Below are 24,197 nucleotides of genomic sequence, written 5' to 3' on the forward strand. Positions count from 1 at the left end.
GTATCAAAATTAGATGTTTAGTGTAGGTCACCTGTGTCCCCTCTCTGCTCAGCATGTGGCAGCATTAGAGCTGGCCATTGGAGGACAATCCTGTACACCCACCTTGGGATAGGATGAGTGACTCTCTCAATTTGCCAATCTTTCTGCATGTCCCATAGGAGCCCAGAAGACAAGTTTTCTATTAGAACTGCTAAACCAGATGTCCAACCCTGAGAGCTGCAGTAAGTCCTGCAATGACTGCTTGCTTTCTCTGTGTAGTAAAAGCAGAGGCAGGAATCCTTGAAGGCCCAAGGAAGATTGCCTTGGCCTTGGTGAATGCATGTAAGACAGGCAGATAGAATCTCCTGGGTGCTTATTTTCAAAGGCACCTGCTGACCACGCAGACAATTTGGATACTTGCTTTAGGGGGATGGCTTCTCTAGGTGCCTAACATTTAAATGCAAAGCAGTATCACTCCCTCAGGTGAGGCAGCTGGATTCCACCCCACACACAAACCACTGCCAGGAGCAGGGTGCTGGGTGTTTAACCACGGTATGTGGCAAAGTCTTCAGTATATAATGGTTCAGCTTGGACCAGTGCCCTTTTCTGGGCTCACCAGGTGGTGTGAGAGAACCCAAATGTGTCCTGTCACTAGCACCAGCTGTGGTGCCCTTTGTAGGGTCTTCAACTCTGATCTTCTCTTTGGCTTGAATGCTTCAAGCTTCCCAACCCCTTCTTGCCCACGTGTGCTCCTTTAGAGCTCTAACTGGTAGAGGAATGTCCTGACTGCTTAACTCTCCTGCTAGCACCTGGGAGCCACAGATCTTTGTAAAATACCTGCACAACAGAGCAAATACCAGGTCTCCTGATATGCTCTGTCCTACCTTTTCAATGAATCCGAGGTATGCTGCTATTTTGCATCTGGCCCCATTTCACTCACCTTCTTTCCTATTATCCTGCATATTTATGCAGAACCTCAAGCAGAGATCAGTGACTTGCTGTAGTTTTCTCTGCACTTCTCATCTTGCTTTACTGGTTGAGTGATAGGAAGCTTTTCTGTGCAGAGCAGTAAGGTGAGCAGTCTGGAAAGCAGTGCCCTGCTTTGAACAAGGATGCAAAACAAAATGCCACCCCTGTCTCCTTCTGGATACACTTTGCCCTGCCTCTCACAAGAGAGGAGTTTACCAAAAGGATTTACCAAAGACAGGAGGAATAATCTGAAAATGTGCTTTCCTAATAACAGCTTTGCAAGGTACAAGACACTGATGGCCACCATCCAATCCTTGAATGGAATGTGGTAGGTATTTTAGTTCTGTTTTCTCAAGTCAGATCCAGTGTTATAGTCTGTCTAGATTGATAATCTCAATGTGTACAAATAACCATGTGCATAGGTATGTATGCACATAAAGTTTCAATGTTTAATGCAAGAAATTATTCAGTATTTCAAAGAAATAGAATGTTCGACTTCTCTCTAACACATCCTTGCAGCTCTGTCAGTTTATGCAGCCATATTGCCCTCTACTGACTTCAGCCTGTCCTGGCAGCTTTCCTCTGGCTCCAAGTCATAGGTGACTCTTCCTCTCAGAGCAAATAACCATGATGCAGGTTTTTTTCCTGACACAGACTTGTAGAATGGTTGAGGCTGGAAAGGACCTCTGGAGGGATCTGATCCAACCCTCTTCTCAAGCAGGGCTGTCTGGAGCTGGTGTCCTAGCATCATGTCTGGATGACTTTTGAGAAGCTGCAAGGAGAGACTCCACAACCTCTCTGGACAGCCTGTACCAGTGCTCAGTCACCCTCTCAGGAAAATAAGTGCTTGGAAGGAACTTACTGTGTTTCCCTTTGTGCTCACAATCTCTGGTTCTGTCAGTGGGCACTGCTGAGAAGAGCCCAGCTCCATCCCCTGTGCACCCTCCCTTCAGGCATCTGTATAACCTGATGAGATCCCCCTGAGCCTTCTCTTCTCCAGGCTGAACAGTTCCAGCTCACTCAGCTTTTCCTTACAGCAGAGGTGCTCCAGCCCCTCTGCCATCTCCATGGCTCTTTGCTAGACTGTCCCCAGTACGTCTGTGTCTCCCCTGTAATGGACAGCCCAGAGCTGGACCTAGAACCCCAGCTATGTTTCCCCAGTGCTGAGCAGAAGGGAAGGATCACCTGCCCCCTCTTGCTGACAAGATTCCTCCTCATGCAGCTGGAATCCTGGGAGCCTGCTTTGCTGCGAGGAGACATTTCATGAGTATTCATGGATGCAATAAAAAGCAGAAGTGTAAACAGGTACTGTAACCTCAGTGTTCATGAAAAGAATGCCACAACCAAAGCAAGGTGAGGTAGAGTCATACCAGGAGGAAGGGAACAAAAAGTACACAGTACAAAAGTACTTGTCCATGGTTTACAAGTACCACAGTTCTACAGACAATACACTGTTTTTATGATCTTTATTACTCAGAGATGTAAAACCTCAAAAAACAATCTCCAAACTTCAGCAGAGTACCCAGGAAGGTTCAGAACACCCAGACACCATGACCCCAAGGGACATGCAGTTAAGGGCAAGGCTGTTCAGAGGTGACTACCAGGGCTGAGGTGAATGGGATGGAGGGATGTAACACTGCATTCCCGGTGTGGCCCTTTGCCTTCCCACTGTCCCTATCCTCTAATACACACTTTAATGCTTTCTGCATTCCCCCAGGCCCCCTACACCCTCTTGCCTGGGTGCTGAAGCAATAACCACACAAACTGCCTTCCCTTTGGTGGCCACAGTAACCATCTGTACTGACCACAGTAACCATCTGTACTGACCACAGTAACTGGAAGCATCATTCAGAGCCTCCAGTCATTTCCTGTTCATTGCTTGCAGTAAACACATTCTCACGGCATTCAGATTTGTGTCTGAAAAAACCTGTAATTTCTCTAGAAATACTCATGTACTGCCTGTGCAGTGGGGAGAGCTCCAGTACCCCAATGTGCACCGAGGCTGGGAGGCCATGGAGAATTAAAACATGTTGGCTGAGTACTTTCAGTTAGCTACAGCTGGAGCAGTTTTGGGTTTTATTCTCTTTGGTTGGCTCATTAGTGAGGGCAGGAGGAAACGATGGGGACACTGTACTATCCAGGATAACTCTGGAATGCTTTTTCATTAGAATAACAGAATATTCTAAGTTAGAAGGGATCTACAAGGATCATCAAGTCCACCTTGAGTGAATGGCCCATACAGGGATCAAACCCACAACCTTGGCATTTTTAGCACCGTGCTCTAACCAACAGGGGTTTAAATATAAAACCATTGGGCACATACAGTCTCCAGCATTGCTGAAGGGCCGACCAGAGAAATCCTTATGGAAAAAGATAGAGGAAGAATTCTGCCTGCTGAATAGGGCCTTTTCCCCTGGCTGGGCGGGAAGTAGCAGAACGCTGCCCCCTGATGGAAATAGTGACGAGTGCGAGAAATTAGTACATCTAGAAAACGTGAGAACTCTTCCACAGAAAATATTTTCAATTTCAGGCAAGGTGGGAAATCAATAGAATTATCTATATTGTATATCACTTACCCAAAGCCACATTTAGGTGTTTTTAGCTTAAATTGAACAGAATATTATGTATATCCTAAATTAGGTAGAAGTCACTATAGAAGGAAAATTATCCTGGCCCATTGTTGGTCTCCCACAGGCAAAGAAGGATTTAAGTTTTAAAATACTGATGTGCTAATGTGCAAGTAACAGAGGAATGTAGGGTGTGCAATCTATTATTCTAGAAGAAAATACAATCTGTTTTCCAGAAGAAAGTATAAGTTCTGGAAAAATATACCGCATTAAATTAAACCATACTAATTATAAAAGTGTGTCAATATTCTAGTTCAATTCTTTTCTTGATTAAATAAATTGGAAACAATTATTCCAAGACACTTGAAAATATTTTCAAAACAAAATATTTTAGATTTTATATTTTTGAATGTTTTAAAAATTGAATTTATCTGCATTTCACAGCCATAGAGTCACAGAACCAGTCAGGTTGGAAGGGACCCCAGTGGGTCATCTAGTCCAACCTCCCTACTCAAACAGGGTCATCCTAGAGCAAATTGCACAGGATTGCATCCAGAAGGTTCTTGAATATTTCCAGTGAGGGAGACTCTAAAACCTCTCTGGGCACTCTGTTACAGTGCACAGTTACCTGCACAGTAAACACATTCTTCCTCAGATTCAAGTGGAATTATCTGGGCATCACTTTCTGCCCATTGCCTCTTGTCCTATTGCTTGGCACCACTGAGCCATTGCCTGGCTCCAATTTCATGGCACCCCCATTTAGATATTTGTATGCATTGATGAGATCCTCTCTTAGTCACCTCTTCTTGAGGAGAATTTTCTTCTAGAGAATGTTCTAGCTCGAGAATATTTTCAAGAATATCCTAGTTCAATTTTTTCATGATTAAATAAATTGAAAACAATTATTCAAGGTCCTTCCAAAATTATCTTAGATTTTACATTTTTAATATAAAATGATGTATGGGCATTTCACTGTCAATCACATGGAAGAGGTTTCTGTCTGGAACATGTCATTTCCCTTTCTCTGCTTGTGCCCAGGTGTTGCTCAGGACACTCAGTCTGGGACTGGGGGCTGCTTTGCTCACCCCAGGGTTCACTTTGGCGCCAGGTGGGTCCGTGAGCTCCCAAGTACCAGCACAGGCTGGGGTCTGACCTACTGGGGAGCAGCTCTGCTGAGAAGGACCTGCGAGTTTTGGCGGGTGACAAGTTGATTGTGAACTGGCAGTGTGCCCTTGTGGCCAGGATGGCTCACCAATGGTATCCTGGGGTGCATTAGGAGCAGTGGGGCCAGCAGGCCCAGGGAGGTGGCCCTCCTCCTCTATTGGGCCCTAGCGAGGCCACAACTGGAATGTTGTGTGCAGTTCTGGGCTCCTCAGCACAAGAAAAACAAGGAGCTGTTGGAGAGGGTCCAGCAGCTCTCCAAAGATGACAATGGGACTGCAACACCTGCCTTAAGAGGAGAGGCTGAGGGAGCAGGGCCTGCTTAGTCAAGAGAAGACTGAGAAGGGATCTCATCAATACATACAAATGATGAATTAATTAGCAGTGCCCTGGCAGCCAGGAGGGCCAACCATGTCCTGGAGGACATCACCAGCTGGGCCAGGGAGGGGATTGTCCCACCCTGCTCTGCACTGGGCCGGTGCCACTTCAAATCCCAGGAGCAGTTTTGGGCATCACAATGTAAAAAAGACAGTGAGTTATTAGGGAGCATCCAAAGGAAGCCATGAGGATGCAAAGGGTCTGAAGGAGAAGCCTTATGAGGAGATTTATGAGGACTTATAATGTCACATGGTCTGTTCAGCCTGAAGGAGACTGAGGGGAGACTTTATTGTGGTCTTGAACATTCTTATGAGGGGAAGTAGACAGGCAGGTGCCAATCTCTTCATTCTCATGATCAGTGACAGGACTCGAGGAAACATCGTGAAACTGAGTCAGGGGAGGTTTAGATTGGATATTAGAAAGTGTTTCTGCACCCAGAGGGTGGTTGGGCACTGGAACAGGCTCCCCAGGGAAGCAGTCACAGCCTGACAGAGTTAGAGAAGTGTTTGAAAAATGCTCTCAGGGACAGGGTGTGACTCTTGGGATGTCCTGTGCAGGGCCAGGAGCTGGATCCTGATGGGCCCCTTCCAACTCAGCATATTTTATGATTCTCTGATTCTAGAAATATCTCAAAAACTGGTGCCAAGAGAATGTGCCAGATTCTTTTTAGCGGTGCCGGCGACAGGAAGAGGAGCAATGGCCATAAAGTGAAACACAAGAAGTTCCACCTCAACATGAGGAAGAACTTCCTTACGTTGAGCGTGGCAGAGCACTGGAACAGGCTGCCCAGGGCGGTGGCGGAGTCTCCCTCTCCGGACACATTCCGAACCCGCCGGGCTGTGCTCCGGTGTCACCTGCGCCAGGTGACCCTGCCCTGGCAGCGGGGCTGGCCGGGGCCGTGCCCAGAGCCCGGGGCTCCCTCCCGGCCCTGAGGCCCCGGCGCCCGCCTGGCCCCGCCCCGCCCGGCACTGCGCCTGCGCGCGTCCGCGGAGTCCTTGAGCGGCCGGGGCGCGGCGGCACCGCCGACATGCAGCGCTGGGGCCGCGTCTACTGCGCGCTCGCTCGGGTACGGCACCGGCGGGGCGGCGAGGCGAGGGCTAGGGAGGGGATATGGGACGGAAGCCGCGCCGGACAGCTCGGGCCTGGGCTTTCTTCAGACCCCCTCAGCCCGCCGGGGGCGTGCGTGAGGGCGGGCGGGGCCGGAGTGGCGCCTTGAGGCGGGCGCGGGCCTTGGCCGCGCTGCTCTCCCTGCTCCGCTGTCCCCGTTCCTCGCCGCTCGGGCGGGCGGAGGGGACGCGGCGGCGGTGGCGGCCCTCAGGGTCGTGAGCGGCAGGGACCAGCTGTCGTGTGCGTTGTCGGTGCCGGTCCCCCGGTGTCCCGGCCCGCGGGAGGCCGCGGCCGTGGTGGCTGCAAAAGGCGCCGCCGTCAGCCGGCCCCGGCTTTTGGGCTGCGGTGCTGGGGACTTCCCAAATGCTTCCAGGGACATCCTCTCCTCCAGTTACAGGGTGATCGGCCCTCGATGTGTTTGTAGCAGCTGTTCTGTGCTGTCCCATTACTTTTTCGTAAAGGTTAAAAAATCTTGCCCTCCCGAACCTCCTACGAGGTACAGCTGCCTGTTCATGGGAAGTGGCCGAAGGGGTTGGTTACAGAACAAGACTCTTCATAAACTCCTGTGGATATCTACTCTATGTCATTATGTGGTTTGAGAGTTGAAAGAGTTTTGTAGTTAGAGGTGAGCCTGAGGTGAGACTGACCTGAGAACAGGTGTGATGACAGACTGAGGTGACAGAGCAGGTAACTGGCAGAGCAACTTCTGCCTCTTGTTCCTGTCAGTGCCCACTGTGCTTCAGTGGTGCTGGTCCTGTTTTGGTTACTGGTGAAAGTAACTGTGTATTCATCTGTGTGTGGCTGAATGCTTATTTTTCCTCAGGGATAGACATAAACTTATAAAACCAAGGGGTTCTTTTTATTTTTTTTTTCCTTTCTAGAGAAGCCATTTTGATCGAATTCATCATGGTCTTCAGGGAGTTTGTGCTGTGCCACAAAGGTCCTATGCTGATCAAGGTAATTTCTTGTGAGAAACCTTTTTTGGACAAAAAAACCCCCACCAACCTAAATCCCCACAAAAAGCAAAACAACACTTCAAACTCAGAAATCAAGTTTCCAGATGAAATCCATGTCAGGATGGAGATTTAGATGAAAACTGTGGTTTATTTTCATAATTTGATTTCAAGCTAAAGCTGTAAATAGAAGTTGAACTTCACCATCACTGTTCATATGTTAATTCTAATAATATTTTAAAATTAATATTCTAAAAGAGGTTGTGGTTGCAAGATATTAGCTAGGTACAAAGTTCATAGCTTGCACTGCTTTATAATCAATAGAGTTTGCACAGATAACTATTGCAGCCATACTTTCCTTTATAGATTTGTGGCATTCAGTAAGCATTTATGTTTGGTGCTAAACATCAATAGAAGCTATGCTGGAAAAAATGGTACAGTAAACTATTGAGATATCTTGGGTTAAGTTCTTAAAGACTTTAGAGCAAGAGGGATGGGAAATTCAGTTTCTTGATGTCATTTTACATAATTTTCCCTGTGAAATTTAAGACTGGTTATTTTTCTTGTGGAATGAATACCTTTAGACAACCTTTCCCTGTGTCCATAAAGTTGCTTTCACATATGATGTGTAGCTTCCTTATCTAATCCTATTTCATTAACTTGGATAATTCTTAATACACAATTATTTTGCTGAAAAGCAGTAACTCTGCTGTTCTCTGTTTCAGTTGATGCCGATGTCACGGTCATTGGCTCTGGGCCTGGAGGATATGTTGCTGCTATCAAAGCAGCTCAGCTTGGGTTTAAGGTGAGACCTCACTCAGATGGCACAATACTCATCCAGGTTAAGTTGAAAGGTATCTGTGTGACACTGTAATCCTCCTGGCACATCTTGGGCCACCAGATGCTGTAGACATCTTTTGCTAATCTTTCCTTACCTTGCTTACCTGCATCATGCAGAATTTGAAATGGAGGTCTGGCTGTATTACTCTCTGTAGCCCTGCTACTGACAAGAGCTGCTTTAGGACAGCTTACTTTTGGTTGGAACTGATAATAAAATAAAGTGGGTTTATATTCTTGTGAAGGAGAAGGTGGGAAAACAGTGCTAGGAAGGATTTTTTCCCTCAACAAAGGGAAAAATTAAGAGATCATGACTGACAAAAGACCGGTGGAAAACTGTTCTGAAGAACAGACTGAGGGAGCTCAGAGGGAGAAAAAGCCATATTCAACTGATATGCTTTTTGAATGTGATTAGTGGAATTCTACTGCCGTATAAGAATTTTAGAGGCAAAAGAGTGTGTAGAAATACTGTAGTATCTTATTTATGTTCATCTCTGTTGTTCAGCTTGTTGACTTTGAATGCCTTTTAGAAGAGGCAGTTTGTGTCTGATGTGTACTAGTGGTGTGTCATTTAATGAAGTATTGTGAGAGTTGTATGTGTATAATATATTTCAGATGTTTTTAAACTTATAAAAATACAAAATGTGACTTCAGGATACTTTTTTTACCTTCACTTCTTAATATGAAACCAACTGACACTCTTGGCACTGCATTATTGTTCTTGTAATTATCTGGAACTCTGAGAAGGTGGTGCTAGCAGTCTCAAGCATGTTTCTGCTGTTTGGTATGTCACAATGTTTCTGAATTACCCAGAATAGACTTCATGACCATAATGAACTCCTGGTGATGAGTTCCAGTGAAGCACAGGAATGGGGGGCCCATGCAGCATGTAGTTTTCATCTTTCAGTATTTTCAGAACTTGGCTGTACAAGGCCCTGAGCCATCTGATACATCATGGAATCACAGAATGGTTTGGGTTGGGAGGGATGTTAAAGCTGGCCTTGTTCCAACTCCCCTGCCATGGACAGGGACATCTCCCACCAGACCATCTTACTGAGAGACCCATCCAGCCTGGCCTTGAACATTCAGAGCTGGGGCATCCACAGCTTCTCTGGGCAACCTGTTCCTGTGCCTCACCACCCCCAATAAAGAATTCCTTCCTAAGACCTGATCTAAATCTATGCCCTTCAGCTTAAGGCTGTTTCTGTCACTAAATGTCCTTGTGAAAAGTCTCTCTCCAGACTTCTTGCAAGCCCCCTTTAGATACTCCAAGGCTGCTGTGAGGTTTCCCCAGAGCCTTCTCAGCCTGTCTTCATAGGAGAGCTGCTCCAGCACTGTGATCAACTTGGTGGCCTCCTCCAGGCTTGCTCCAGCAGGTCCAGATCTGTTTTGTGTTCTGCTGGGGACTCCAGAGCTGGACACAGTACTCCAGGTGGGGTCTCATGAGAGCAGAGTAGAGGGGGAGAGTCACCTCCCTCAATGTCTTTGATGTTGACTGTGTTTGGAGAAGGAGGTTTAATTAGATGGCCTCCAGAAGGAGGTCCCTTCAAACTGAATTTGTCTGTAATTCTGAGTGTTGTCCCTCATTGGTCAGTACCCCCCCAACTGGGTGTCAGTAACATCTTTTTGGGCATCTTTAGCCTTCTAATATGTACCAATAACTGTACCAAAGTGGAAGTGTGTGAGATTCCATTAAGTTTTACATCTGCCTGTGACCTACAGCAAAATAACTGAATTGTCTTTGCACATCTTTGTGAATTACTGTTTTGTCATAATAAGTACTCTTGCTTGTGGATGTATGTGGTTACTTAGCTAGTAAGCTGAGAAAAAAAGGTGCTCAGTGATGCAGGTTTTAATAAAGATTGTGGCCTTCTGCCATGTGAGTTTGTGCTTGATTATTCCAAAGCTATTTTTGTGGCTGGCTATAAAGCAGGTTTTCTTGGAACAGTACTGTCCTTGAGTCCTTCATATCCGTGATTAAAAGTAGGATACCATGCACAAGGGGGTTAAAAAGTGCCCTGGATTCTGTTTTTCATCATAGTAAAAAATAATTCTGTTACACTGTTTCACAGCTAGTTAGAGAGGAGAAAATGCTTGGACGTACTTGTCACCATTATCATTGAGTATGTGTCACCATTATCATTGAATAAACACGTAGAATGTTTTTAGTAGACTGGCAAAAAGATTGTATAGTTACACCATCCATGGAAGAACCTAATTCTGCTCTACTGAATTACTTAAATTTCAATTTTAGTGCTATTTCTACTAGCACAAGGATTGAATCCTTGTATCAGTACTACAGCATCCCATGTTGTTGCCAGTAATGTTCTCTGGGTTTTGGCTTCCCAAAAGCTTTGCTTGGCCTTAGCAGTGAAGTTTGTGTGAAATGGATGAGGCAGAACATCCTTGTTGGGTAAAGGTAGGAGCAGTCTGGTGCTGTTTGATCCATGGTGCAGCTTTTAAAGCCTTTGTGCTGTGTTTCATGTATTCGTGTGTTTAAAACAAGAGGAAGGGGAGGTAGGGGATGTGCGTGTCTCAGAATGTTCCTGTGATTTGATTTGGTAAATTCTGCTCTTCATGTTACCATCACCTACCTTAGCACAAAAGCAACTATTTAAAGAAATTGTGAAAGGTTTTCACTTGGTAGTTGCCTCTCAGTGGACTGGAACTCTCAAGAGTGTGAACCAAGGTTACAATTATTTTGAATATGTATGTGCCTTCCAAAGAAGGAGATGCCAGTTCCTTTGCTTATACAATTCCTTCTCTGAAAGAGACCTTCCTTTGCTCTCCTTCATTTTCTCCCAGTGATCGGTTTTTAAATGAAGTTTTGGTAGTTGTTTTTGTCCTTTGCACGCTTTGATGTTGTCAGCTTAATGAGAAGGAGATGAAATATTTTCCATCCCTGTTGTTATTGACCTTATTTTTGTTTGGTTTTGCTGTACTTCATTTTTGTTTTTTCTTTCTTTATAAGTGTTGGTACAGCTTTATAGCAGTGGGAGGAAATGTTGTTTGTGACTTGGGGGTTTTGTTCTGTGTTGTTTTCTTGGAAGAAAAGATAGCTTCATGGGATTTTAATCTATGCCAGTTCACTTACCAGTTGTTTTCTTGTTTTTATGAATCTTCACATGATTTACATGTTTTGCTTCTAGCAGTTTTTTCTGTAATTGTTAGGGGAACATCTTTCACTGGACTGAGTCTTGTATTTATTATTTACTTTGTAGATTTTTGTGGTAGGACTACAGAAATGCATAAAAGTAGCACTTGTATGAATTGTGCAGTGGCTGTTTGGAGACATAAACTGGTGCAGTTTGGTAGAGAATTTAGTTGCAAGGAGCTATTTTGTGGGTTTTAAGTTAACAAAAAAATGAGGGAAGGGAAACATGAGCTGTAAAATAAATCTAGGAATTAAATTAATGGGATACTTGTAGAGGTAGAATTACTAGACAAGTAGACAAATGTCTTTGTCATCAATTCTAAATTGTGAGAGAGCCCATAAGGAAATGGTGGCAGAGTATTACTAAAAAATTCTTTTTTTTTTCCTCTGTTTTTTTTCCCTCAGACTGTCTGTGTAGAAAAAAATGCAACGTTAGGGGGAACCTGTTTGAACGTTGGATGTATTCCATCCAAGGTAAGCGTGCATGTTTGTCATAGCTTCATTAAAAGCAGCTGACATGATGTGCTTCACTTGGAAGGAGATTAGGAAGGAGTTTCTCAAGATGGATGTACATGTAAGAATGGCCTGGAGGGTGAGGCTGTGGAGTGTGGACTAATGCAGATGTGGAGAGAAAGAGCTGAGTCCAACACATGCACTCTGAAAGAAAGGAGAAGCAAGAAGAAATTAATAAGAACTCCCTATTTGACACTGTCAATCTAGTTTAAAGTAATTTCAGACCTTGGCCTTTGTAAGAACAGTGCTGTTGTTGGGGAATCTGCCTCAATAGCACCCAGCAGGTGGAGGAAGACACTGCTAAGGCCAGGTTTGTGATGGTTGTAGTAACAGATGTAATATTCTTAACAAGATCCCTCCTAACTGTGTTGCTGTTACTAATCCTTTTGCTCAAGGGGTTCCATTAGCATGGGAGAAGAAAATACAATATAAATACTAAGTTTTTTTTAAAAAGTTATATTAATTTTTCCAAACACTTTAGTAATCATTTTAATGAGGTTCAGAGTATCTTAATAAATTGAAGCACCATTAAAACATGTTAATCCACACAGTGTTACCTTGAAAATTTGAAACTCTGCTAGGATCTTTTTAACTAACTTCTCAAGTACCCTTTTATTTTTTTATCCTTTAGATTTCTTATGAAAATACTGTTGTACCCATGGTTAAACCTAAATGCTATCTGGAATTCCTTTGAATTGTAGTAAACTTAAGAAGAGGTTACATAGGCTGTGTACACTAAGGCAGTAACAAATGATTCAAATACTCCTTTCCAGAAAACCACCCAAAATAATACCTCAGGCATGGGGTGTTTTTTTTTTTTTCTTTCTAGTTGCTAAAGTCTTACGCAGTGCTTGTGTCTTTTAAGTAATGTGAGTGTTACAGATTTGGGGCTGTGACAGCTATGTGAAGTAGAGAAATTACTTTTAAATATAGTTGATAAAAATTATAAAAATAGAATTATCTTATTTTGATAGTATTAGTATTACACAAACATGTGTAGATAAGGCAATTATTTCAAAATGCCCTTTGAATCTTTTACTGTGCCTGCTTTAGGTTTAAGTCTGTGCAAACTCAAACTGTTGTCCTTGCAAAGATACAGACACTTTCATATTTGGGGTGGCTATAACAAAAGAATCAATTTTCTTAGTAAGATCCTGCCTTAACTATTGTTATTTCTAATCAAAATACAATTATCAAGCTTCTGAATTTGAGGCTACTAATTTTTAGCCATACATATAAAAACCATTCTAATTTTTTCTGTGAATTTGGAAGATCCGTGTACCTGAGCTAGCTCCAAGCTATCCAGCTTCAGCTTGGCTGGCTATGCAGAAAACCTCAAAATTTAACTCATATATGTCTACACAGGTTAAAATCCTAACAGGCATTTTAGTGTAGATTTTCCTCATCTAGTTATTCTGTATCTTCTCTTTGGCCATCAGTCACAGTTATCTTTCTCTTCCTCTACTTGGTTTGTTCCTTTTTTAATCTCTGTGGAGTAATTATCAGTTTCTATGGTGAAGTGAGCAAAAAGGATAGGTGTTGATTTAACTATTTTTTCTATTTCTAGGTAAAGTATGTAACTTCATTGAATGTTTCAGTAGGAGCTACTGTGTACAAGTTCTGTGATTGAAATACACCTTTTCAAATATGTAAATGTCAAGCAATAGTGAGAACATTTTGTAAATAGTATAATTATTTTTCCTTATAGTAAATACTCTTTTATATTATATATGGAATGTATGTCCAAATCCACATTTTTGTGTGTCTGTTTTAGGCCTTGCTGAACAACTCACATCTGTATCACTTGGCCCATGGAAAAGATTTCGCTAATAGAGGAATTGAAAGTGAGTGAAGAGCTCTCACTGCCTGTTACATAAGTAGTTTCCACCAAGAAGTAAATTTAGTCTTTCAAATCTAATTAGTATGGTTTTCTGGTCAGAAAGTTTTTAGAGTTATAAATAATATCCTTTATCTGTCATTTGGAGGCTTATGAACATGTCTGCTCTTTGAACTGTGAATATTGGATAGATAAGTTATAGCTGAAAAGTGCAATATTGATTTTCAGCATAGCAGTTGTTGAATGTAACCTTTAGCATTTAGTGGGGCCATTCAACACATCTTTCTGTACCAGCTGTTTACTGTTGAGGTTATCTCCTTTAACATTAGCACACTGCAGTGCTTGATGTAAGTTGTTGTAATGCTTGATGTAAGTTGTTTTGCTTTACCTTTAGTTACAGGACTCCGTTTGAATCTAGAGAAGATGATGGAACAGAAGAGTAGTGCAGTGAAGGCCTTAACAGGTGGAATTGCTCATTTATTTAAACAAAACAAGGTTAGTTTGGATTATATACTGAGATATATCCATTTTTTAATCTGAATTTCTTACTTTTTACATTTTCCCATTGCCACATAAATTAGAGTGACTAGTGTGACAAGGGCAGAATTTGGATGCTTCTCTTCCAGAAAACTTTTAAATGCCTAGTGCCTTCATTCTTAATCTGCTTAAAGGAAGAGTATACTATTCCTATTCCTACTAGTATACAGTTACTTTGTGATTTGTACCAGATAGAGATGCAGAGAGATATTTTAGCAGCATCTCTAAGCATTAGTGAGAATCAGGTGAAAAGTAGCCTAACTTATTTGAACCTGACTTCACTGTGTTCTGATTGCTAAAGGTTGTACATGTATCTGGGTTTGGAAAAATAACTGGCAAAAACCAAGTCACTGCAACTAAAGAAGATGGCAGCACACAAGTTATCAACACAAAGAACATACTCATAGCCACAGGCTCAGAAGTTGCTCCCTTCCCTGGAATTACTGTACGTATTTGAACCTAATTGTACTTCCTTTTCAGTGTCTCATAGCCACACAATCTAATGTGTAATAATGGTTTGCACCTGACTGCACTTCACGTTGTGTGTGTTTTGTATAGAATATGTAGAAGGTGTTTTGTATAGAATATGTAAAAGAGATTGCAAACGTCCCTTTGTGCATTTCTTTGTCATTAGATTGATGAAGATAACATTGTGTCATCCACTGGTGCGCTGTCACTGAAAAAAGTTCCTGAAAAGATGGTTGTCATTGGTGCAGGAGTCATCGGTGTGGAACTGGTGAGAGGATGTTTAAACCACTTGACTTGTAATTTGTAAAAGAAAAAGGTGGTTTTTGTGGCTGTATTTGATGGTTTTGCTGTGCTTTAACAGTTCAGTGAGTTGTAGTCAATCTGTTCAGACTTCATAGCCTGCTAGCTCCATTTTTTTACCAGAAAAGCTGGGATAAGTGTTTGTTGGGTCAGTACTTCTGCAGCTGGTTAGATAAGCAAAGAAATTAGAAAGGAACATCCAGGGCCTTGCATGTTTATTTTTCTCTTTTGGAGGAGTAGGGATGAGAGGGAATGCCAGGGTAATCAGGATGAATTCTTGTATTTAGTAGTTAATCTCAAGAGATGTTTAATGTGATCTGGTAGTACATATTCTATCAGCCAGAAGTGTGGAGACTTTGTAGTTCATTGTGGTCTGAGTCCTTTTACCTCCCAGCTACATGTTTCAAAAAGAATTTATATTTGCTGGTCTTGCAGCTGCTTGAGTCTGTGCCCATCTGCCAAGTGGTTGCTTAACCTGCTGACTAATAAGCTGGGAAAGAGTAAGCAAAGTGAAATTCTGTATTGGGTGGATGTGGGTAACTGTAGGTGAATACCTCCAGGGTGTACATGGTTTTTGTTGGTGAGGCTGATGATCATGGTTAAGATTATAAACACAGACAGGACCAGCAGAGGCTCCATTTTGTTGTGTAAAATTTCCTTAATGTGGTATTGTTTTGATTAATTAATAGTGGTATTAGAGCACCATAAGCAATTCCCTGTGGGTTTTCCTTTCAGATTCTTTGATTTTTAATTTCTTCTATACCTATAGTATAAATAAAACATACAGGAGTTGTATTTAGTGATTTTGTTAGCTATTTCTTTAGAAGCCTAATTCCCTGAATTCGATCATGGAAGTTTTGAGTCTGCAAATAAACAATGATAAATCTTTTCATGGAAAGGCTGGGGGAAGTTGACATAAGTTGAACTTGTTTTATTTTACATCATGTTTGTAGAAACCGATCAGTTTGCTGTTACATGCTATCCTGCTTTAGAAGAATTTACAGTCTGTTGTAAATATTAGAGTAAAAGTATCTGAAGTTTACTTTTCAACATCTCTTTTTACCTGTATTGTTTACCTGCAGGGTTCGGTTTGGCAGCGCCTCGGTGCAGATGTGACAGCTGTTGAGTTCATGGGCCATGTTGGGGGAATGGGAATTGACATGGAGATCTCTAAAAACTTCCAACGCATTCTTCAGAAACAGGGATTCAAGTTTAAACTGAACACCAAAGTTACTGGTGCTACCAAGAGACCAGATGGAAAAATAGATGTAGCGTAAGTGTTTAACATAAAACTGAAGGAATGCAAAATACATTCTTCCTCCCAATCCGTCAAACCTATTTAAAAATACAATCTGGTAATATTTTTAAACAGGAATTAAAATTAATTCTTTAGTGCAATTAAATGTTTATCCTTCTTTAACAACTTACAGAGCTCATAATTTTGGGTTTATTAAGTCCTAAGTAGCTTATACAGGAGAGAATCCATTGACTTGAGTTGAGGGCTTGCTGGCATAAAATCACTGTTATAATGAGATCAGTAATAAAAACAGAACTCTAAATCATTATTTTCATGGAAGATATTAGCTTCTGTATAACTAGCATAAATACCATGATTGTTCATACAGTCATTTCCAAGCCATTAATTCTTGACTACATACTGGATGGTCATCTTGTCTTAGGCTAAGCCTGGCAGAGATATTACTGTTCTTGAACAGAAATAAATGAAGCTACACAAAGAATTTATTTTAATGGTCTTACTCAAGACCTTTGAAGTTTTATACATGAGCAGTTAATATAGAAACACATAAAGCAAATTTGCTTTGTAAAAGTCCATAAGTATGCACTAGTTCTGTTTGTGTTAATGGATTCTCTATTCAGAAACTGTAGTTTAAAAAATTGCTTGATGTTACTTCACAAAAACAAGTTTAAATGTTTTTTCACTGGAGACTTACTATGGAGACTTTTACTTGCTGTATCACTATATTTTGGGACAGTCTGTCATCTGTCACTCTAAAGGTCCAGGATTTGGGCTTCTTTGCATGCCATGCTGATGCTGGTTGGATCTCTCATTTAATCTGTTTCTACTTCTAGGGTATCATTTTGGTTCAGAGTGTGCTTTTGAACCACACTTCCAGTTATCCTCATTTTCCATGCTTTAGTTCTTGTGCTCTCAGAGTACGTGAACTGAACTTGCTCTGGGTGCAATTAAAGACCAGATGCACTTGAGGGATGCATGGGGTGCATGGCAGCTGCTAACAGGTGTTTGGTTCCTGGGCCAGAAGAAAGCTTGCTGAGAATACATGGCCCTACCCCACCCCAAAGTATGTATACTATATACAAAATATATATATATATATATATACTTTGGGTGGCAGGTACTCAGCAGTGATGACTTTGCTGTACAGATTTGATCCTATCAGATCATGACATTTGCTGTTGAAAATACACCCTGATTTTCTCTCTGACAGTTGTTAGGAAATGTAGTAAGAGGTGTTGCCTCTTCCTCCCTCTTCCACTGCTGAACTCTTGCAAGGAGGAAGCCTGGGGCAGGCTGAATGAAGTGCTTTGGGTGCCAGACCCAGCCAGGATTTCACAGTCTTGGGTCATATTAGTTACTAGCCAGGGAGAGATAAGGCTACAAGTTTACAGCTTAGCATTTTTGCTTCTTGTTTTGCTGTAGTGTTGAAGCTGCTGCTGGTGGCAAGGCAGAAGTAATAACTTGTGATGTGCTCCTAGTTTGCATCGGTAGGCGCCCTTTTACAAAAAATCTAGGTCTTGAGGAAATTGGAATAGAACTTGATAAGAAGGGAAAAATTCCAGTCAACAACAGATTCCAAACCAAGATTCCAAAGTAAGTAAGACTAGTTTTTTTTTCCTTTTTTTTAATGCAGAACTTATTTTTAAAGTTTAACTTACTAAAGCATTTCTGGTTTTTAATAACAGAACATATTTCCCTTTTCTGAAAAGAAAACTCAATATATCCTATCATTTCAGTAGCTAGAAAATTTTAGTCAGCCTTTGAAGTTTTGTAATTTAAAAGTCACTGTCTATTTCATGTCACTAAGTACCTCTTGAAGTGTGGTCATTTTGTGGAAACAGCTAAATTGAAGTATTTTAATCTGTTTTGATTAGAGTTTTCAGTAACATGTTTCAAACAGACTGTTATGTACGGTAGCCAAAGTGTGCTAGGATGTTTTTAAACAGTGTCTTATTCTGTTTCATTGGTCTGATAGCATCTATGCTATTGGTGATGTAGTTGCTGGACCTATGCTGGCCCACAAGGCTGAGGATGAAGGCATTCTTTGTGTAGAAGGCATGGCTGGGGGAGCAGTTCACATTGACTATAACTGCGTTCCCTCTGTGATCTACACTCACCCTGAAGTGGCCTGGGTGGGCAAGTCAGAAGAACAGCTGAAAGAAGAGGTACTGTTTGTTTTCTTTGCCAGCAAAAACTGTTTTTCCACTTTGAGCTTGGTTTCATTCTCTAGTTGTTTATCTAGCTACATTATCTATATTTCTGCATTTTAATTTATTGCTTAGGGGATGTGAGTGAATGATGCTCTTGTGCATGCCACTCTCCCAAGAACCACAGTTCTCTTTAATAACTTGAATTCTGTGACATTAATATTGTTTATTTGCAAATTAATCTTTTTTTTGTACACTGTTACACCATTTACAATGATTGTTCATGTACATTCCTGTGTCTCCTGTTTTAGTTGTGCATTGCTTATCCTCATGTATGTAACAGTTGGTTACATTGTTCTTGTTGGTCATTAAGTCAGTAACACATCTGTTTTGCAGGGTGTAGAATACAAAGTTGGGAAATTTCCATTTGCTGCAAACAGTAGAGCAAAGACAAATGCTGACACAGATGGCATGGTGAAGATACTTAGTCATAAGTCGACAGACAGGATGTTGGGTGCTCACATTTTAGGCTCAGTAAGTATCATCAGTTGTGCTTTCTTAGCCTTGTAACATTCTTTTTATTTAGTGTTGCATAGTTGTTGAGTTAGAAGTGGTGTTTGTAAACAGGAAGGTTTGAGTTCACCATACTTATTTTTTTTACAGTTCTGTTCTGCACCCCTGGCCTCCTTCCTACTTTTTAGTTACTTAGGTGTAACTAAAAAAAAAAAAAGCCTAGCTTTTTTTTTTTTTTCCCTCTTGAATTGCTACAGTTATTTATTTGGTTTCTTTGACAAGTTTTGTGTGGAGAGGTTTTTGGTGATGGTGTTTGTTGTGGGGTTTTTTTCATTTTATTCTTATGAATACTGCCAAATACTTCAGAGAACAGCAGAAATTGTTGATTCATCTTTTGGAAGTTGAAGGAGCTGAAAAGACTTTGTCTTTTTCATTGGTGTTTTCTTTTTTCCCTTCTCTCCAACTAAAGACCTCAGCAAGGGTGGCAATCTTATGCTGCAGTCACCAAATCTGGGGTCAGTAATTTATGGAACTTAGAGTAAAAAAGACCTTTGGGATTTCCCTTGTCCAGGAGGTTTTTGGGTTTTTTTGGTCAAAGTTAGACCCTAGTTTTTCTCTGTTTTGTTTCTTAGCTGTAAATATTTTTTTTTCAACATATGTTTGCAGAAACACTTCTGTACATTTTTGTGTAGAGCTTTCTTTAAGAGAAACACCAAACTGTTCTCAATAAGATTCTATGCTACTTACTTTCTCTTGCAATTGTAGTAATTTAGAAACCAACATGCCTTATTAACTTTTCAGGGAAGCATTGAAGTTTTGGGTAGGTTTCCTTTCATGGAAAAATGCCTAGCTTTTGCACAGCTCTCAGGAATGAGAGAACAAATGCTCTCGTTAATGTTTGGATTTATGCTAGTTTTGATCACAATCACCAAATAGAGTACATTACTTACATTATAGCACAGATGAAGTGCTAGTTAGAACATAACTTCTCTTTTTTAGCAGAAAATGCTTATTTATAAGTGGCTACTGATGCAGCGTGGACAAGTGCATAAGAATTTGTGCTAATTGCAAGTGCCATTAAATTACAGGGTGCTGGTGAAATGGTGAATGAAGCTGCCCTTGCTATGGAATATGGAGCATCATGTGAAGATGTAGCCAGAGTTTGCCATGCCCATCCAGTAAGTGTTTTCTAAAGGGGCTGTTAAACACCATTACACAGACAGGCTGTTACTCCATGGAGCTATTAATGACTTGTAACTTTTTGTGTTTGCTCCCTACAGACGGTGTCAGAAGCCTTCAGGGAAGCAAACTTAGCAGCATCCTTCGGCAAAGCTATCAACTTCTAAAATGAAAGAGCAAATCCTTGTACATATATAGTACATCTCTGAAAATGGACTGTGGGCCCTTAATGGAAGGCTGAATCTGAGGATTTTAGGACTGACTTAAATGAATATCTTAATTTTAAACATCAGATATTTAAACAAGTAGAGTTTGGAACAAGTGGAATTATCCAGTCTCTGTAAATTAAATACTTAAAATTACATGTTTATTTACACAATGAATGTTGCAGAAAAGCAGCCTGACAGAACTCTTTTCTTTTTGGAAACCAAACATTTTGCTGCTGCATGGGATTATCAGGTGTGCTGGTCAGAACTGTGGATGATTGTCCAGCCTACCTTGTATTTTCTTATTTGAAGTAGTGTGACAATAAACCAGTTGAATACTGGCACTTAAAATGCCACTGGCACTTAAAATGCCACTGTCACTTCCGCACAAAAATGTGTTTCCTTCTGAAGGGATTAACTTTGGTATTTAACCTACTTCTTACATATGAGTACCAAAACTTGTTTTGACCTAGTAGTGTTGGGATGTTGGAAGAAGAGGGGCTCATGTAGATCAATTAAAATTATACTCACTTTTTAAAGAGAAAATTACTGTCTGTGTGATTCTCCATGTCAGGTTTTCATATTGAAAACTCTTAAGGGGAAAAACTGAGTGCTGATTGAGAAATGAAAAATTGAAGACAAATTCATTGTACTGCTATCTAATCCTTTTTGGTTTTAAAGCTTCCATTGTCCAGCTCTCTTAAACTTGAAATGCTAAAACTGGGTAGTGAAGCAGTGTTTGCTGTTAAATGCTATGACATGAGGGTTATTCTGCACCTTCCACACGTAAGGGCTGCAGTGTCAGCTCTCCACACAATTAAGACATACTTTCTTCTCTTCTGTTTTCTATTTTGTTCTCTCTTTCTGTCTCTTCTGTAGCAAGAGAGCTTAATAAATACTTGACATGGCTGGAGGGTCTTGTTGGGTTTTGTTTGTTGATTGTATCCTTGTAGTGTCTAGGTTGTGGATCATGTGAGCGAACTCACAAACAGATGGCATTGTTGAAAGATCTTTAACCTGTATATGGAGCATGCCCAAATCCAGTAGTTAAAATTAACTTCTTTTCCAAGGTGCCATTTCTTTTTTTTGTCAGGCCTCTTCTGCCTTGAAGAAAACCTTAATACCTGCTGGTATTGTGCATGTCCTTTTTCATTATGCCACTGGAATGAGAAGTGCACATTCAGAAGGTGGTGCTACAGCTCCATGGTTTTTTGTATAGACAAGATGGTTATATCTTTCTAGATTGCTTTATTATAGCTTATTATTCAAGTACTATCTATAGTGCGTGATAGAGATGGATGCCAGCATTACCATATCAGGTAATCAGTAAAACACCAGTGATACTCTTCCTCATTGTGATTTATTTTCTTAACTCCTACTTTAAATGTAGATGGGGTTAAACCATACCACCTCATTAAGCTTATCACCATCTGATTCATGGGTATGCTGGGTGAATTAATGTGGGTCTGCTTTCAGGTGTTAGTAGGAAGCTGCTAAATGGAAAGTGAAGGTGAGACAACAGAGCAGAAAAGCTTGATTCTTCCAATAGATCTTGACATTTCAGAATCACTTCTAACTTAACAAAGGTAAATGTTAAGTGTTAATCATGTGACTTGCAAGTTCTTCCCAGAAGCCTTGCTCTTTCAGAAACAGTTTTGTGTCTACTTCCTCCACCTCCTGAATACTTGTAGCAGTCTTACTGCAATTCATTCTTGAAGTTTATAAGTTAGAGAAGTTTGTACCTCATTTTATGTTAAATGAAGTTTAAAAAGCCAGGGAAACTTATAACCAATACTACTTCTAAGTTTGTACTGGAGACTGAGTTTTCCAGACACTTAAAAATAAAAATCAAGGCCTTAAAATTATTTTTGTAACTTCTCTTGCTGTCATTCCCATTCTAGTTAAGTGTACAAAAAAAGTGTAAAAGTGAAATGAACTGCTGAGCCACCTGTCAGTGGTCTCATGGCAGTTAGGCCTGAGTGCTGCCAAATGGGCACTTTGTAGCAGCTGCTGAGTGTACTGGCAGTGAACAGTGCATGATACTGCTGTCATGATCAGTTCCTTCAAAGATTTTTTTTTGTTGTGCTGTTTGTAATCTCCAGAGCTTAGGGATAATTATTTATTTAATCATAATGCCCTTCATTTTGCTCAGGTGGTGCTGTATCCTGCTGTAGTTGTCCTGATTTTGATGATCACACCTGCTTAGCAAACCTGATTTCCTTTTATCACAAGATAACCTACATAGCTGGTCAGGGAAGCCAGTTGATGTACCCTTTTTGGATTTCAGCAAAGCTTTTGATACTGTCTCTCATAGGATCCTTCTGCACAAAATGTCCAGCACACGATTGTATAAACACATCATTGACTCACAGGTTGGGCACAAAGGGTTACAGTGAATGGTGGCATCAGAGTGGTGACCTGTCTCTAGTGGGGATCCACAGGGTTCCATCTTCAGTCCTGTGCTCTTCATCTTCATTAATGACTTGGAGGCAGGACAGGAAGGGCCTCTAGCAAGTTTGCATGTCATACAAAACAGGGAGGAGCTGTTGAGTTCCTTTAAGGCAGAGAGGCCCTGCACAGAGACCTTGACAAGTTACAGAACTGGGCAATCACCAACCACTGAAAGTTCAGCAAGGAGACAGTACCAGATCTGCACCTGGATGTATGGACAGACTGGGAAATGAGAGGCTGGAAAGCACCACTGTAGAAAGGGACTTGGGGTTCCTGGTCAGTGGAAAGTTGAATTATGAGTCAGCAGTGCCCTGGCAGCCTGGAGGGCCACCTGTGTCCTGGGGGCATCAGGGCACAGCAGCACCAGCTGGGCAAGAGAGGGGATTGTCCTGCTCTGCTCTGCACTGGGGTGGCCTCATCTCGAGTGTTGGGGGCCGTTTTGGGCCTCACAATATAGAAAAGACATTAAACTATTAGAGAGTGCCCAAAGGAGGGCAACAAAGATGGTGAAGGACCTGGAGGAGAAGCCATATGAGGAGTGGCTGAGGTCACTTGGTCTGTTCAGCCTGGAGGAGACTGAGGGGAGACCTCACTGCAGTTACAACTTCCTCATGAGGGGAAGAAGAGGAGGGGCAGACATGGATCTCTCTGGTGACCAGTGCTGAGGGAATTGCCTGAAGTTGTGTCAGGGGAGGTTGATGTTGGATATCAGAAAAAGGTTTTTCACTCAGAGGGTGGCTGGGCACTGGAACAGGCTCCCCAGGGCAGTGGTCACAGCACCAAACCTGGCAGAGTCCAAGGAGGCTTTGGACAATGCTCTCAGGAACACAGTGTGACTCTTGGGGTGTCCTGTGCAGGGCCAGGAGTTAGACTTTATGGCCCTTGTGGGGCCCTTCCAACTCTGTTTATTTTGTGAGTCCAAGCTTGAATTACCATATAAACTTGGTACATTCCTACTTTCAGTGCTGACCTCTCTGTTTTCACTCTACATATCAAGCATTTCATAATCAGTGACATGAAAGTCAGTCTTAGGCCTAACTGGGTATCATGCAGGGGCTACACAATCCTTTTTGAGTGCTGTGGCATAACTAACTACATATGGATGGTATTTCTTCACTGGTAGTTTGGTCTGAGTCACCATATTATGTTTTATAGTAATAGTAACCCTTCTTTAGAATTACACAGCTCAAGCCAAGATTTTATTAGATCTCTAACCAATGTAAGAACAAGACTTGCTAAAGGATTAATTGATGTACCATTGCAGCTACTGAAAATAGGCAGGAACTTAATGAGTCATACTAGGTACGTACACTGATACAAAAGTACTGTTTATTTTCAACAGCAAAAAGTTATTTTTCTTTGGTTCTGTGGCTTTAAAGTCAATATAAAACCTGTTCACCTTTTCAGGTCTTAATGTAATGTCAAAAAGAACTAGTATAATACTTGTAAAAACCATCCTGAACACAAGCATTTCCCACTCCTGTTTACAAGCAGGTGCTGTAAACAGCAACCTTCTGGCTGATTGTCTGTAAGAGGGAGCGAACTGTCTCCTCCAGCTCCACCAACTGCTTGGCTTTGTCTTCCAGAACTTTCTGATTGTTTTCATATGTATTTTCCAAATCTGTAGGCAAATGAAGGCAAAAAAAACCAGCTTAATTGGTGGTGTTTTGATGCATGTAAATA

General features: G+C 41.5%; 2 protein-coding genes across 2 annotated transcripts in view; one reads left to right on the plus strand and one right to left on the minus strand.

Annotated features, from left to right (window-relative positions):
• Positions 1-6,011: 6,011 nt before the first annotated feature.
• Positions 6,012-20,976, plus strand: DLD (dihydrolipoamide dehydrogenase). Its single transcript, XM_036400828.2, has 14 exons — positions 6,012-6,120; positions 7,043-7,118; positions 7,840-7,919; positions 11,511-11,579; positions 13,393-13,462; positions 13,850-13,950; positions 14,294-14,437; positions 14,627-14,728; positions 15,843-16,033; positions 17,441-17,611; positions 17,994-18,183; positions 18,562-18,699; positions 19,767-19,856; positions 19,959-20,976. Exons 1-14 carry the CDS (start codon positions 6,082-6,084, stop codon positions 20,022-20,024), a joined length of 1,527 nt encoding a protein of 508 aa, XP_036256721.1. The 5' UTR covers positions 6,012-6,081; the 3' UTR covers positions 20,025-20,976.
• A 2,845-nt stretch (positions 20,977-23,821) lies between these two features.
• The window catches only part of LAMB1 (laminin subunit beta 1), a 42,930-nt gene continuing 42,554 nt past the window's right edge, over positions 23,822-24,197 (minus strand). The window contains 1 exon segment of the mRNA XM_036401414.2: positions 23,822-24,135. Coding sequence (XP_036257307.1) covers positions 23,999-24,135 — 137 coding nt within the window. The 3' untranslated portion in view covers positions 23,822-23,998.

The sequence above is a fragment of the Molothrus ater genome, chromosome 5 (assembly GCF_012460135.2).
Source record: "Molothrus ater isolate BHLD 08-10-18 breed brown headed cowbird chromosome 5, BPBGC_Mater_1.1, whole genome shotgun sequence".
Classification (NCBI taxonomy): domain Eukaryota; kingdom Metazoa; phylum Chordata; class Aves; order Passeriformes; family Icteridae; genus Molothrus; species Molothrus ater.